The sequence below is a fragment of the Mauremys mutica genome, chromosome 12 (assembly GCF_020497125.1).
Source record: "Mauremys mutica isolate MM-2020 ecotype Southern chromosome 12, ASM2049712v1, whole genome shotgun sequence".
Classification (NCBI taxonomy): Eukaryota; Metazoa; Chordata; order Testudines; family Geoemydidae; genus Mauremys; species Mauremys mutica.
Window position 1 is genome coordinate 34,896,002 of NC_059083.1, and position 11,954 is coordinate 34,907,955.

An 11,954-nucleotide genomic window follows, 5' to 3' on the forward strand; every position below is an offset into this window, starting at 1 on the left:
AGCTGAGCCTACTCCAGGGCCGAGCAGAGCAGGACAACCACCTCTTACAACACTCACGTTAATACACGACAGAATGATACCAGCCTTTTCCCCAGCTGCGTCAATAGGTGACAGCCAGACAGCATCTGAGTGAGTCCATTAAAGACCATTCTCCCTCCCCGCATTATTCAAGACAAGGGACACTGGGTGTTCAAGAAACTAAATTCTACTTTATTCTATTCAAACCAAGAAATAAAAGTTAATACCAATCCCCACCCGCATCCAACGCCCAGCTCAGCACGGTGGATTTCAGCCCCAGCTCAGCACATTGCTGCTCCAGCCACACAGGTGCCCCAGGGAAAGAGGAACAAGTTAAACCTGGTAGAAAAGCGCTAACAATCCATGAGAGAGGCATTTGCCCGGCCTCCTCCTCTCAGCAACAGGGAGTCGCTGACTCCTCTCCACATCAGTCCTCTCGGGGCTTCATTTGTAGCCCTTCGGAGTTGAAGGACGACTTCACCCAGCACTTGTAGGATATTTCCTCTCCCTCTGGGACATGTGCAGTGAGTTCACAGTTCTCAGACTCAGCTCTCTGGCTCGCAAGAGCAAAAAGTGCCCTTTCAAGGCCCATGACACCCACCCAGCCACCCTCTCCCCCTCCTGACTGTATCTCACATCTCTGCAGGGATCAGACAGTCACTTCCTTCCCCATTGCAGTCCCTGACTCCTGGAGTGCGTATCCAGCACTCGCCCTCAGTGCTTTGCTGACAGACACTGGTCATTTTCACTGTTCAAAGAAGCAGCAAATCTGATGTGAAAAGAAAATCAGTGAGGACTATTGTGGCAAATTATCATTTCTCTTTGGAAGTCCCCAAGAAATCTGAGCTACATCCCATCAAACTAATTTAATGTCAAATACGTGACAGAACAGCCTTCAACAAAAAGAGAAAAACCCCACACTCCAGGGTGGGCTACAAATCACTTTCCTGTTCATGAAGTGAAATCCCAGAGAATCCTAAAACTCAAAATCTTGGGAACAAATTTGTCCATTTCCTGCTGAACAGGCTAAAGTTCCTTTTCTCAGCACCGCCACATTATTTGGCTGGTTACTGACAAAAGCTTTAGCATCCTTGTGACAAAAGAAAGAGGAAAAAAACCAAACCACCAAAAACTTCCTATCTACAAATGATCTGGATTTGGCTGGAAAAACTCCAGATGCCACTTTACCAATAGCTGGAGGCTGGGCTTGAAGCTCAAACTGTGCTTTGGGGTTCATTTCAATTCCCCCTTCAGGAATGGGACATTTTCTTCTCCAGCCCTCAGGGGCCTAATTGAGGATCAAAGAAATCAAAGCCTGGTTCCTAAGCATGGTGGGAAAGGACACTGTGGTAAATGACACACGTGAAGGTGGAGGGGTAGAAAGGGAAAAGGATAAACTCTGCACAGCTTGGGCAGAGGCTGCTCTGTGAGAGAAGATGTGTGAGCTTGATGGGGGCGGGAGGGAATCCCCCAGACTCACCCCGTCCCCTCAAATAACAGAGAAGTTAAAACACCACATTATTTTGCTATTCCTGCTCCAGCTCATTTAGACTCTATTGAATGCTGGCGGATAAGGGAGAAACAGCACAAAAAGTGAAATGCTTTTCAGCAGAACCTGGAGCAATGTGAGGCTGTCTGGGAATGAGACAATCTCACTGCGAAGGGGGGACTTAGTGACTCTAACAATCACTTTGCTAATGGGGGATTGGAATAAACTGCTCAGGGTCAGTCTAGACTAGAAAAAGAGGTGGAGGAACAAAGGAGATGCACCAGCTAATCCCAACCACTTCTCCTGCCCTAGACAGACGCTCGGAGGCTGATATTATCACTCCCCATTTATTCCCTCTCTGGAAGGCACAGATTTGTCTCGGGTCACCCTAGAAGTTGCTGGCAGCTTTGGGAACAGAGCTTAGGTCTCCTGAGTCCCAGGCCAGTGCTCTATCCATTAGGCAACACTGCTTCCCTCTCACAGGCTGATGCTGCTGTAGCAGAGGTGGGAAATCCAGACTGCCAACTAAAGGCCCTGTGGGAATCAGTCTCTGCTAATGGTGCTGGCTGAATGCAGGGGGGGCAGGGAGAAGGGGCACAGGAGGTGAGAGATGAGGCAGCACCTCTCTACCCCTGTGCTCTCCCTTGCCTCTTATCCCATCATCCCCAAACACTCGATAGCCCAGCACCCAGCTCCCCCTGCTTCCCAGCTACTCCAGCCCCAGCCATTCAACCCCCAGTGTCCTCCCCAGAACCCATCACCCTGGTCCCTTAATGGTGGATCCCCCAGAGCCCAGCGCCCTGGGGAATTCGGGGAGGGGAGGAGTTACCAGCCCCCAGAGACACTCCCCATAGAGGAAACAGCTCCAGGTCAGTGGGGGAGCCCAGCCTGGGGGCTGGTGGAAGATGGGGGGTGGGGACCAGTGTGTAGAGTGAAGGTGGGGCCTGGCCTTAGTGTCCTTCTCCTCATCTCCATGGCAGGGGGATCCCGGCTGGGAGGGGAAGGGAGTGGGGGACTTCAGCCAGACAGAGGGAGCGGCTGGAGGAGTTTCTCTCTCTCACTTCCCCCACCTGTGGCCCATCAGCTCAGCAGCCAGGGCTGCAGCAGGGGAAAGGGGCTGATGGGGGCTTCTCCTCCTCTGCCCGAGGTTTGCTGAGACCAGGCAGAGCCAGAGGGTCCCTGACCAACTGCTGCTCGGCTGCTGCTGGATCCTCCCCCCAGCGATGGGCAGCTGGATCCTTGGCAGCCAAACACCCCTGGTGTGTGTGGGAATGAGGAAATGGGTTTGTCACCATGACTGGCCCCAGTCAGGGCCCTGAGAGAATTTCCCTGCTGTGTGGAGGAGTCTCTGACGTCCAATATTATGTTTGCTCCCCTTGGACCATGTCCCACACTAAGAACATCTCAGAGGTTTCTTCCCTGTGTGGATTTGCAGATGCCTGATACTCCGGGAGCATCAAATTAACCTTCCCCCACATTCAAAGTCTCGCTGTTGTGTGGGTCACTGAAGTGTCAAGTCAAATTGAATCTTTTCCTGCAGTCAAGCGATTCCTAGCGACTCTCACCCTTGTGGCTTCTCTCATGCTTGGTCAGTGCTGAGCTCTTACTGAAGCTTTCCCCACAGTCGAGGCATTTATAATGCATCTTTCTGGTGTGGATTTTCCCATGTCTAGTAAGATTTGAGCGGTAACGGAAAGTTTTCCCACACTCAAGGCATCCATAGGGTCTCTCTCCTGTGTGGGTTCGCTGATGTGTAATAAGATGATCACTCTGACTAAAACCTTTCCCACACTCGTGGCATTTAAAGGGTTTCTCTCCCATGTGCACTCTCTTCTGGTGCAAAATAAGCCTGCACTTGTGTATGAAGCTTTTCCCACAGTCAAAGCACTTATGGGGCCTCTCGCCTCTGTGGATTCTCTGATGTCTAGTAAGTTTTCTTCTGTCAGGGAAACTTTCCCCACAGTCGAGGCATTTATATGGTCTCTCTCCATGATGTTCTCTCTGGTGTTCACTAAGCTTTGACTTCTGAATGAAGCTTTCCCCACAGTCCAAGCATTTATGGGGTCTCTCTCCTGTGTGCATTTTCTGATGTAGATTAAGGGTTGATTTCACATTGAAACTTTTCCCACACTCCTGGCATTCATAGGGTCTTTCTCCTGTGTGGAGTCTCCTATGTCTAAGAAGTCCTGTGCTCTCACTAAAACATTTCCCACACTCAAGGCATTTATAGGGTCTCTCTCCTGTGTGGGTTTTCCAATGTGCATTAAGGGCTGATTTCAAACTGAAACTTTTCCCGCACTCGAGGCATTCATAGGGTCGCTCTCCAGTGTGAGTTCTCTCATGTTCAATAAGTGCTGCATTTTGAATAAAACCTTTCCCACACACAAAGCATTTATAAGGTCTCTCTCCTGTGTGGATTCGCTGATGTCTAATAAGCCCTGAGCCCTGAATAAAACTTTCCCCACACTCATGGCATTTAAAGGGTCTCTCTCCTGTGTGGATGATCTCATGTCTAATAAGCCCTGAGCCCTGAATAAAACCTTTCCCACACTCACGGCATATATAGGGTCTCTCTCCTGTGTGTACTCTCTGGTGTACAGTAAGCCTTGACTTCTGTATGAAGCTTTTCCCACAGTCAAAGCATTTATGGGGTCTCTCTCCTGTGTGTACTCTCTGGTGTACAATAAGCCTGGACTTGTGTACGAAGCTTTTCCCACAGTCCAAGCATTCGTAGGCCTTCTCTCCTGTGTGGATTCTCCGATGTGTAAGAAGGTTTGCACTGAAATGGAATCTTTTCCCACACTCAAGGCATTTGTAGGGTTTCTCTTCATTGTGACTTGTCTTCTGGATGGTGGTTTCCTTGAGATCCTTCCATCCTCCATCACATTCAGAGGATTCATCCAGTTTCTTCCTGGGATAGTTTCCCAGCTGCATCTCTGATCCGTGTTGATCTCCCCAGGCTTCTCCCTGTTCCAAGCACTGGGAAAAATTCCCTTCAGCTCTGCTCAAAAACCTCTCCTGCGGTTCCACTTGCTCAGGACCTTCCTGCTGCTGATTCTCCTCCTTGTTCTCACTCACTGTCCTATCACCTGCTGGTAGACAGAGAAGCCAGACAGGAGTCACTGCCTGTGCCGGGGGGAAAGGACAGAAAGGGGAATAGCAAAGAGGGAAAACACAGCACAGTGACTGCTTGGGAGATGGAGACACTGGATTCTGTCTCCGCATCCCACCCCAACACTGCCAGGGAAGGAAAGTCAGGGAGGAAATTCCCGACAGTTAACAGGATGGGTGGGAAGCCATGACTGATATTTGCCTTGATGATACGGCACCTGCTGACTGCAGCCCTGACTTGGGTGAGACGGGGCAGAACTGGGGGCTCCTGCTCTTGCTCATGGCACATTTCAGAGTCCCAGCTTTTTCCTTCACTCACCAGATGTTTCTGTCTCAGTTTCCCTGACTCCTCACCTGTGTAGGTGACTCTCGGGCTCACACTTTCCTCAGAGGCCTGGAGATCTGGGATCCACGGCTCTTCCCCTCGTTCCAGATGGGAGATCAGGTCAGGTTTGGGAACGGGGAATCCTGCTCAGGGAGTGAAATCAGGCAAGCTCAAGACACATGGAGCATTGGTAGAGTATCTGTCACAAGGAACATTCCCTGAGATTAACCTGACCCTACATGGGACTGTAGTAACTCAGAGCCCTTGGGAGCAGCAGATATCCGAGGCCATGGAGGGGTTGTTATCCCCTCACTAGGAGGTCTCAGGGTAGATGCTCTGGGGGACATGCTGACACACACACAGTTTGGGTGTTAAACTCCTGCCTATTTCCAAGCCTGCAGCACCGAGAGCCCTCCCCACAGATGGAGCAAGGTGAACGGTGTGTGAAGGAGAAAAAATACAGGCAGGACAATCCCCTGCTTCTGGCTCCTGGGCAGCTGGAGAGACGGGGATTAATTAGCCTGTCCATTAGGTTTCTGACTCCCCTGTTCCCTTGAATGGGGTATGGAGATGCAAGTTTCTCTCACACTGGCTTAGGCACCGACTTCCCCTCTTTTCCGTGGGTGCTCAACCCCGCCTCTGTCCCTGGCCCTGCCTCTACTCACCCCTTCCTCACCCCCATATAAAACCCTTCCCCGAAGTCCCTGCCCCAGCTCCGCCCCCTATTCTAACTCCTTCCCCAAATCCCTGTCTCGGCCCCGCATCCTCCCGAGTGCGCCATGTTCCCATTCCTCCCCCGCCCCACCGAGTGTGCAAACCGCTGTTTGGCGGGGACCCGGCACGCTCGGGGGAGGAGGAGGAGGTAGGGCAGGGGAGCTTTGCTGCCATGGGGTGCAGAGCACCCACGGAGTCAGGGCCTATGCACACTGGAGCTGTGAACTATGCGACCCTCCTCCTCCTCCAATCTAACTGACCAGAGAAGATCCTGACCAGAGTCAGATACGCAAACCTCACAGCTTCCAATAGCTGAGGGGACGGGAATCCCTTACCCAGCGAGGTCACTGTCTCATGGTTCTCCTGCATGACGTCCCTGTAGAGGGCTCTCCGAGCGGGGTCCAGCAGAGCCCCTGCCCCTGGGTGAAATACACAGCCACCTCCTCGAAGGTCACCGGCCTCTGAAACAACAAGAGTCCCTCACTCAGGGCCTGCTGCCCCAGCCACAATCCCAGTAGTTATGAGGGAGGAGACCCAGAAAAGCAGAATCCCACCCCAACCCTGCCCAGGGCAAGGAGGCTTCAGGGGGTGGGAGAAGGTGACAGCTCCTTGTCCCCCCAGCACACGGAGCAGGGCAGGGTCTCCTCATTTCCCACACACCTGCCAGCCACAGGCTGATCCGGGAAGCAGAGCTCTGAGCCGGGGACAGGGACAGGAATCCTAACAGCTTCCCTGCGTATTTCACAGCAGCCTCTGGCCAGTGGGGTCAGGCTCCAGCCCTGGGAGTCTGGTCAGTTTTCCCAGCCCTGCCCAGTGGGGTGTTTCCTGGTTCAGAAATGGGGGAATGTCCCTCCCTCCTCCCCTACACGCCAAAGGGCCTGTTCAGAAAATTAGGCTCCAAGTTGAACATGCCCCAGCGGGTTTAACACACCCTGTCCCCTCCCCCTCTACAGAAACTCCCCCCTGCAGCTCCCTGAAAATCCCCTACCTGAGCTGGCTCCATCACAGCCATTTCCCTTCCCTGTCCCCTGGAAGACGGGAGGATCTGGAGCGACAGGTGGACATGATTCCTCAGCCTGTCGGGGCGATGGGGGAGGTTTCAGAAGGGGCTTGAGTCCATTTCACACCCCGATTCCCCCCAGGCTCTCTCCCTGCAGACAGACGCTCTGGACTTTGCCACGGTGGGAAAACCCTCAGTCACTTTATTACAACACAGGCCCAGCCCTTCCCACCAGCACTGAACCCCTGAAACCCTATTTTACCCCCCACCCCAACCCCCAGGACACAGTTACTAAGAAATACTAGAAAAGAGCAGAATCAAAGAAGCCACTTTGGGGGGTTCCCCCAACACTGGCCCTGAGGGCAGCGCATCCCCCCAGCAGCGCGGGGTCTAGGCAGATGCAGGATCTGGCTTCTCCTCTGTCAGCTCCTCCCCTTGTTCCCAGGAGAGTCAGTCGGCCCAGGGGGTGCAGGGAATGGATCCGGGCAGGGCTGGGAGCTGGGAACCTCCCTCCCCACTTCCTGCTCCTGCTGCCCCTTTCGGTCTCACCCCTCCCCTTCCTGTCTCCTTCCCACCCCCTCTGCCTGGGAGAACTGGGGACTGTCCCGTTCCCAGGGCGTTGGCTCTCCAGAGTGAGCCTGGCTGTGTCACTGGGGGCAGCACTTCGGGGAGGCAGGCACAGGGGGAGCCCCTCCCCCCCGGTACAAACTCACCAGCAGGTCCCTGAACGGGGCCCTTTGTGCAGAGTCACTGTCCTGCCCGGCCCCAGCCCTTTCCCCCGGGTCTCTCCATCGCCTGCAGGCTCCGGCTCAGGGGCTGGTGTGGGCAGAGCCCGGGGCTGCCCCAGGGGCTGGTTCCAGCCACCGGAGAAAGCTGTGCTCTCCCCCCTCCACCCGTTGGACACAGAAGGGGGTTAATGAAGGTCTCCGCTTGGCAAAGACCCTGCTGTGGGAGCAGTAGCTGCTCAGTCAAATCAAAGTGCAGATCAAAATGCAGGAGGCAGCTTCCAGGCCCTAATATCATGGCTAAGGCCCCCTTAGAGTCACAGATATTTTTAGTAAAACTCATGGGCAGGTCACAGGCTGTAAATAAAATTTCACGGCTCATGATCTGTCCATGACTTGTATTATACCCCGGACAAAATCTTGGGAGTGCTCGGGGGGGAGGGCATGGGTGCTGGGGAGAATGTGAGTGGTCAGGGGGATAGCCCGGAGGGGGGGGCGGGCGAGGAACCGTGGGTGCTGGGAGTTAGCAGCCTGGGAGCTTCGCGGGTGATCGGGGCAGCGGTCTAGGGGGCGCTGTGGGTGATTGGGTGGGAGCGGCCCAGGACCCCCGCTGGTGCTGGGGGGCAGAGTTGGTAGGGCTCCCAAGCTCCCTACCCGGCTTCTCAGAAGCGGTGACATCTCCCTCCCTAAGCTTCTAGCTTCCATGACCTCCTGTGACAAACTCGCAGCCTTAATCATGAGCAGACAGAGACAGACACCTGCCACCTCTGTCTGATTTTGGACCCGAACACTCTGTCGAAAAGGGATCCTGGAGACTCCAGTCAACACCACTAACCAGCCGTAGACGGGTGACGGGGCTTGCAGGCTCCCAGCCAGCCTCTGCGCCATGCGGCTCCGGGGAAGCAGCCAGCATGTCCGGCTCCTAGGCTTAGGGACGGCCAGGGGGTTCTGCGCACTGCCCCCACCTCCCACCCACAGGCGAAGCTCCCAGTGGCCAGCCTGGTCAGGGCAGGGGATGAACTAGCACTCGCGATTGCTCAGCAGGTGGCTGTTGAGGGATCATGGTGCGTGCTTCTCCCGCTGCTGCCGGCCCTCTTCTCCTCGTGCTGCTCCTGTGGCTGGGCTCCAGCTGCGGCACCTGCCCCTGCAGCGACCCCATGGTCTGTCGCCCCATCCCCGGCACCCAGGAGTTCGAGGTATAGAGCCTCATCTCTGAGCGCTGGGAATGGGGCTGCTGGAGGGGAAGAGAGGAGAACGAGACCAGGGCCGGCCTTCTGGGTGAGAGAGGAGAAGGGACCTGAGCTGCAAGGGGCAGTTGGGATGACCAGCCGAGCCAGGTCACTTCTCAGGAGCAGGGGTGCCCCTCCTCCTCTTTCCTCCACTGCCCTGTGCAGCCACCACTGCTCCTGTCCCCCGCCTCCTTCCTCCCCGGAGCCCCCAGCCACTCGGACTGGGAGTGTCCTCCTCTCTGCTGTGCGGGGTGGGGGGAGGCTGATGTTGGGGTGTCCCGCTCCCATGTACCCAATTTCCATTAAGCTGGGGTGACGGGACAGGGGGAACCTGTGTGTGCTGCTCCCATGGGCGGCGAGTTCTATGGGCCGTGGTGCCCAGGCACCATGGGCCCAGCTCCGGCACTGTATGAAGCAGGGTCTCTCCCTCAGCCCCGCCTTCCGCCCCCGGCATCCCCCCCACACCGCCCAGGCCATTTAAAACAGCCTGGGACCACCACTCACCACCGGCTGCCAGCCCCTCCCCGCAGCCCCTGTGTCCCGCCCCAAGCAACCAATGGGAAGCTGTGGGGACAGTGCCTGGGGGTTGCTGCGCTAGGAGACCCCCGGCCTGCAATGCCTAGGAGCTTCAGGTAAGCACCACACTCCCCCACCCCCTCCTCCCGCTTTTCCCAGACCCCCGTCAGAAACACACAGCTCAGAAGGGTAGCATAAAATCCCTTCTTTACCTGTAAAGGGTTAAGAAGCTCAGATAACCTGGTTGGCACCTGACCAGAGGGACCAATGGGGAAAGAAGATACTTTCAAATGGGGGGGCGGGGGAGAGGCTTTGTTCTGTGCTCTGTGACCCTTCTCTCTAAAGACAAAGGGAGAAACTAAGCAAGTAATCCTGTTCCTAATGAAATTATATTATTTCTGTAATATCAGATGCAAGTAATAGCAAGGAAATGCATTCGAGTATCTTTTGTTTGAGCTTTTGAATTTTCTATATGCTAAGAGGGAGGTTTATTCCCGGCTTTTTGTAACTTTTAAGTTTTGCCTAGAGGGAAATCCTCGGTGTTTTAACTCTTATTACCCTGTAAAATTACCTTCCATCCTGATTTCACAGAGGCGTTTCTTCTCCTTTTTCTCTTTGTAATAAAAGTTCTGTTTTTAAGAATCTGATTGGTGTCCTAAAACCCAAGGGTCTGGTCTGTGCTCACCTTAGTTACTCTCAAGCCTCCCCAGGAAAGGGGGTGAAGGAGCCTGGGGGGATATTTGGGGCAACAGGAACCCCAAGTGGTTCTTTTCCTGAATCTTTGTCTAACTCACTTGGTGGGAGCAGCAGTACTGTCTAAGGACAAGGAAGAATTTGCGCCTTGGGGAAGTTTTTAACTTAAACTGATAGAAATAAGCGTAGAGGGTCTTGCGGGTCCCCGCCTCTGTACCCCAAAGTTCAGAGTGGTGAGGGAACCCTGTCACCCCTCCTCTGGCCTGCACCCCCCCTTCCCACACACACCCCTTCCCCCAAACACCCTCCCAGAGCCTGCACCCCTCATCCCCTCCTACACCCTCCCCTCCGGCCGCAGCCTGCACAAAGCACCAAAACTCCATCCCAGAACCTGCACCCTCCAGTCCAGCCTCGTTCCCATCAGCCCCATAATTCCCCCTCTGCCCCGATCACCCTGCATCGCCCCAACCTCCCTTCAGTGCAACCACCGCCCCTGCCCCCCTCCTGCCCTGCTCCCCCCCTACACCGGCCTCACACACCTTCTTCCCCAACCCCCCCGCAATTCCCCCTTATCTTCAGCCCCCTCCCGGCTCCCCCCCGCAACTCCCACCCCTCCCGTGTGTCTGTCCCGCTCCCCGCCCGGCCCGGCCTGGCTCCCCCCGCCCCGCCCCCACCGGGGCTGGCGGCAGCTTTCCCGGGCCCGGGCGGGAATCGCAGCCAGCCCCGCTGGGAGCAGCCTGGGGCCAAACCTCCCCCTGCAGCCCGAGGGTGCCGGGAGGGGGGGGCGGGTCTCTCTCACCTTCCCTCCGAGCGGGGCCCCCGGGGCAGGGGCAGGGGCCGGGCCGGGCTGGGGGCTCTGCCCTGGGAGAGGTTCCTGGGGGGGAGCAGCGGGAAGGGCCCTGCTGGAGATTCCCCTCTCCCGGCTGCAGCCAGGGCTCCGGGCTCCCAGCACCAGCCGCCCCCCGGGGCTCGGGGATCTCGCCAGGAGCCTGGGAGCCAGAGTCACCGCAGCGGCTGCGAGTCACTTCCTGCGGCCGGGCGGGAGCCCAGCGCTCGCTGCCCGGAGCCGCCTCCCGGCTGCTCCTGGGTCCTAGCGATCAACCGAGCGCTCTGCAGCCCCCTGCCCCAGACCCTGCCTCCTGGGCAGGGCAGTTTCTCCCCGCGCTATGTAGACATCCTGCCTAGAAACCACAGGATCAATGGGGGGCAGTGGTTTCCCCAGGCATTGAAATTAGTGGGGGGTGTTCGAATTTACAGGGGGGTGTCAGGACCAATGAGATAAATAAAAAAGATATGAATAAAGTAAATGTTTTTTTCGGATAATGCAAATTTAACATAAGAATAATGCAAGTTACACCAAAACACATAACAGCTTTAGATTTCTAAAAATATATACATTTAAAAAAAGTATTTAATTTAAATTGACTTTTGAAAAGTAAGCCATCATGGGATAAGAGGAAAGTCCCCTCATGAATCAGTAACTGGTTAAAAGATGGGAAACAAAGGGTAGGAATAAATTACATTGGTCTACAATTTTTGAGAAGTCGTCTGCTTCAGAGATAAAATGTGCTATTTATTATGTATTTTGATGTGCTGAATTCAAATATGACAATTAAAACAACTGATTGGCTACTGCTTCTAAGGTATTTAAGTTTTTACATTTGATGTCTATGTATATTGTGTAGATAGTAGAGTTTTAATCATAAATTGTAAACCTAGGTCTTTTCATATGTTTATGGTTGCTTTACATGATAATATTTCACCTGTCCTGTTTATGTAACACTTTAAAAATCAGCAAAAGGGTTATATAAATAAAATTTAATATGAAACAAAAGGCAAAAAACTGTTATGTACATAGTTTAGTCATATTCAGTGTCTACTCAGCACTTCTTGGCTTGTCACCTGTATTCATTAAATGGAGCAACTCTTGTCACTGTCCAGCAATAGTCTGCAAGCATTGATGGGCTCCATTTGCCCTGATAGCGTTTCTCCATTGTTGCAATGTCCTGGTGAAATCGCTCGCCGTGCTCGTCGCTCACTGCTCTGCAGTTTGGTGGAAAAAAATCTAGATGAGAGTGCAAAAAAATGTATCTTTAGTGACACGTTGCAACCAAGGCTTTTGTATGCCTTGAGG

The 11,954-nt window shown here is 54.3% G+C and overlaps 1 protein-coding gene across 2 annotated transcripts; it reads right to left on the reverse strand.

Annotated features, from left to right (window-relative positions):
* Positions 1-1,840: 1,840 nt before the first annotated feature.
* Positions 1,841-6,047, reverse strand: LOC123345250 (zinc finger protein OZF-like). Of its 2 annotated transcripts, none has more exons than XM_044981994.1 (3): positions 5,993-6,047; positions 4,973-5,086; positions 1,841-4,596 (listed from the first exon to the last, which is right to left on the reverse strand). In XM_044981994.1, the coding sequence occupies exons 1-3, from the start codon at positions 6,024-6,026 to the stop codon at positions 3,059-3,061; spliced, it is 1,686 nt and encodes a 561-aa protein (XP_044837929.1). In that variant the 5' UTR covers positions 6,027-6,047; the 3' UTR covers positions 1,841-3,058. The 2 variants fall into 2 exon arrangements, with proteins under 2 accessions (XP_044837929.1, XP_044837928.1); XM_044981993.1 differs by having other exon boundaries at positions 1,841-4,599.
* Between the last annotated feature and the right edge of the window lie 5,907 nt (positions 6,048-11,954).

Bases quoted from the DNA above. Each gene is read 5' to 3' on its own strand.
- LOC123345250 (XM_044981993.1), bottom strand. From the start codon at position 6,026: ATGCAGGAGAACCATGAGACAGTGACCTCGCTGG. The intron at 5,087-5,992 runs GTAAGGGATTCC...CTCCCTGAGCAG, and splicing joins TGAGACAGTGACCTCGCTGG to GATTCCCCGTTCCCAAACCT. The intron at 4,600-4,972 runs GTGAGGAGTCAG...TCTGTCTACCAG, and splicing joins CCCGAGAGTCACCTACACAG to CAGGTGATAGGACAGTGAGT.